Source organism: Verticillium alfalfae, genomic scaffold (assembly GCF_000150825.1).
Source record: "Verticillium alfalfae VaMs.102 supercont1.7 genomic scaffold, whole genome shotgun sequence".
Lineage (NCBI taxonomy): Eukaryota > Fungi > Ascomycota > Sordariomycetes > Glomerellales > Plectosphaerellaceae > Verticillium > Verticillium alfalfae.
Window position 1 is genome coordinate 1,283,031 of NW_003315032.1, and position 3,845 is coordinate 1,286,875.

Genomic DNA, 3,845 nt, shown 5'->3' on the forward strand with positions numbered 1-3,845 from the left:
CTTCACTTCGTAGGCATGCTCTGCTTGCATGCGATCGTATAGTCGGCGCGTGCTCGTTCGTCAGCTGACCCAGGGCCCTTGAAGTTCACCAGACTCGTGTCGAAAGCCGGAATGGGGCGATCTGGTGGCAGATGATGGTGCGCCTCTTTGGACCTGCGTGTGCTGCTGTGAGCGTGGCGTGTGCTGGCTGTGTTGACGTGCCGGCACAGGCGTGAAGCCAGACGACGGAACCGGGACCGGGGTATGGGACTGGATAGGGCGCTGGGTGTGGGCCTGCACATCACTGCGGACGAGGGTCAAGTCTGTAGGGGGAGGGGGAGGTTTGCTAGCAGGCGTCAGGGGCCCTGGTATCAGCGTCGGCTTCCAGTGCAGAGGCTTGGCACTACCGGACGCAGCAGAGGGGAGCTTCGGCAGAGGTATAGGTGTCGTGGACATGGCGTGCTTGGGCGCGCCGTGGGTATGTTGGACAGGTTGGCGGTGCTGAGGCTCTTGCTGAGGTTGAGGTTGCTGCTGCGGCTGCGACATCTGATGATGGACGGCAGGTGGAGGACGCGGGTCGTTGGGTTCAGGACTGTAGCCTCCGCAGACGTTGTTGCCAGCATGATAGCCAACGCCGCCAGCTGTCGAAAAGGTGGCGCCACAGGCAGCGCACCGGCTCACGACTGGCGCTTTTGGCGGCTCTGTACATTTGAGCTTGGAGATGTGCTGTCAGGGAGTTAGGCATCGGGACACCTGGTGAGGCAGGGGGGGGGAAGAGACGGCGATGCTTACGTAGAGGTGGGCTGCCTTGTTGGTAAAGTGGCGGCCGCAAAGCGCACACCGATAGATACCGGGAACAGGAGCCGAATGTTGAATCTCCGTCTGCACGTTCGAGATGGCCGGGCGGATCCGTTCTCCGTGCTCAACAGAATCCGTCAACTCAAAGCCTAAGCGCTTGGTGGACGCCAGGGCATCGACCAGTTGTCGTGCGCCTATAGTGGCGAGACACTTGTAAAGACAAGCTGCCATGAAAGCGTCGCTGCCGTTGGAGACGAGCGCGGGCATGGCCCGTTCAATCTGCCCTGTACTGAGCTGTTGGGCGACTGCGGTGCCGAGGGCTGGTGCCACAAATGTGGCCAGCTGCTGGCGAAGCGTGTCTTTGCCTACAGCAGGAAGTTGTTCTGCTACCATGCGCATCTGTACGATTTGTTAACATGGACAGTAAAAGAGTAGCCAAGCAGCAGACGTACGATGAAGGTCGTGTGGTAATCGGAGCCCACGAGGGTCTTCTGCCAGTAGTCGCGAACGAGTCGCCGCAACACCTCAGCGGGGGCCTTGTCAAAGGCGTGGCCGAGGCTTGCACATTGCTCCTCAAACGACAGAAGTGTCGACGGGCTGCCGAGATCTCGACTGGGACGAGACGCGAGCTTTGTTCCAGAACTAGGTGCCTCGGGGGCAGAGGGGCCATGGGGACCGTTCGACTGTCCATTCAGAATCTGGCCACCATTCATCTGCGGCGAAGAAAAGGAGGTTGTAGCAGCAGGCTGGTCGTCGGGCATGGAGACGGCATCTTTTCGCTGCTCTGTGGTGGCGGAGGGCAGATCATGGCTACTGACGCGTGTGCCTTGCTCAGTCCCGGCCATCCCATGGTCACCGTCCACGTCAACGCCGTTCGAAGAGCTTGCGCCCCCCCCCTATCTCGGGTGGCATGGTAAACAGGGACGAAAATCCAGCAAGAGCTTGCCGTGCCGCTGTAGTCGATGGATAATCTCAATGGACGAGAGGAGGTCGCGACCTGGTGTGAGGGCGCGTCAGACGAGTGGGTCTACAGGGTCTCAACGCGGTAAGAGAGCCGTAGACGCGCCAAGTGGCACCTAAGTCAGTTGCATTTGACGGCAGCGCGTAGATTGAGTTCCGATGAATGCTTGACAGGTTAGTCTGCCCCGCGATGCCATGCGCCAAGGTATCGGAGGGTTTTTGGGGATCTAGAAGCACAAGCAGTATGGGCCAGACGAGTCTGATGGAGTGCGCGTAGCCGTCGATATCCTGAGACGATGTACGGAAGGAAGAATTGTGACGGGAGATACGAAAACGAAAAAGCTATAGAATGACTAATATTTAGGTGTGGGTCCAAATTAGCCTCTTGCTGGGTCAGGTCACATGTAGTAGCTTCGTCACCCAAAGGCGCCTCTCCTTGAGGCATCTATGTCGGCGATGAGGTGTACCCCGACAGGAAGAAGAAAATGCCGATAGCACCAGAATGTTGTGAGCCCAGGCAAGTGGCAAGAAAGCGATGGAGTGAGGGCGAAGTACATGGTTGGGGGCAAAAGTTTCGATACCCTCCGAGGTAGCGACCACCCCTACCTGTTGGGAGACGCTTGGACGGTACAAACAGTGACGTTCCTTTCCTTGCACAAAGTTCTACCACCTTAGTAAGGCTGGTCTACGAGCCAATGAGATGTAGACAAAATACTAGGGCAATTGATGGGAAAGTCATCAAATAATAGGCCCCCTGGTCAGCCCCTGTAAGCTGACCAGGCAGGTGTGGAGAGAGATGGGACTTGTCACAGCCGGGCCGGCAGGGACGTACCCTGAGGACCATTGTTGGCCATAACAGGAAGGCGGTCTGTTCTGACCACAAACCATTTATACCTTGAGTACCTAGGTATTACCTAGGTAAGGTGCTTTGCCTTAAGGTACCTCCCTTAAGGTACCTTGGGAGGTGCCTGGCCATCAACGTGCAAATGGGCTGGATCCTACAGTTCCTCGAAGATAAGATTGGATGCGATGATCAACAATCGTGCCTCCCTATGTACTACGACGTGGCCGCCTTCTCATGCCGAGAAGCGCAGTCAGGGGGGGGCTGCGCAGAGACGTCGCTTGTGTCTCTGAGCGATTGGTGTCGTGAAGCTTTACATATTCGTCACAACGGATACAAGGTGGCTCGTAACTCGGTCACTGCCGTACGAAAGACTGTATTCCAAGTGTCGGAACGTCCATTCCTACATACTTGTTTATCCTGTCCGTAGTGCTTGTATGTGAGGCCATGTTGGATGGCCTGCAATTAATCGCCAATCTTGTCCTGTTGTATCATGGACGACAATGATGCTGAAGCAACCGTTAAGGGTTTGCGGGACCCGATTCTCGCAGCCTGATTGACCAGCTCTGTACATTAGTTCCTGGGGGTTTCGTGTTCTCTGACATCAGGGCTGGCTTGATATTTTCGTCTACGCTAGTTTTAATGCTGTCGCGAGGCCCAGCGAGTGCATCTGTCTGCGTCTTTGAACGCATCTCATCTCTCAAAGCCAGGGTGATCGCAGCATACCGTACAGTGCCCTCTATGAATTCTGTTTCAAATGCAAAATCAACAACGAGAGGCGTATTTACGGGTTCGCCCCTCTGTCAAGTTTTTCATCGAGCACATGGCATGTCATAGTGCGAAAGTGGAGAATTCCTATTTACCAGAGAGAACGCGTCCATCAAAGTACAAAACTGGTGATAGGCCATGCAGCAAGGTAGAGCCCAGACTACCCCCAAAGATGCCGGGATCATGGCCGAAGCTTGAGCCGTGGCATGACGTATCCGCTGACCATTCCTCCGGGACCAGTAAAGTCGGATGCCTGTCTGACTCCCTGCCATCACAATATTGCTAAGCTTGCCAGCGAGCAACATACAATCCTTGAAACGAGTACAAAGCCAGAAAACTCCGATTCCATCGCCACTCCACAATTCAAGGACCAGTTCACTCATCTTCCCCAGTCGAATCAACGACACCGCTGTCCGCCTCCTTCGGGGCACGGTTCTCCTCCATCTGCTCCATCGTCTCGCGCAGGCTTAACGAAGAAACACCAAACTGCGAAGCAGCC

The 3,845-nt window shown here is 55.7% G+C and overlaps 1 protein-coding gene across 1 annotated transcript; it reads right to left on the bottom strand.

Annotated features, from left to right (window-relative positions):
- Positions 1-60: 60 nt before the first annotated feature.
- VDBG_06225 (conserved hypothetical protein) lies at positions 61-1,538 on the bottom strand (the record flags this gene model as incomplete). The annotated part of the gene is made up of 3 exons (XM_003003737.1): positions 61-705; positions 772-1,176; positions 1,230-1,538. The coding sequence occupies 3 exons, from the start codon at positions 1,536-1,538 to the stop codon at positions 61-63; spliced, it is 1,359 nt and encodes a 452-aa protein (XP_003003783.1).
- Positions 1,539-3,845: the final 2,307 nt, after the last annotated feature.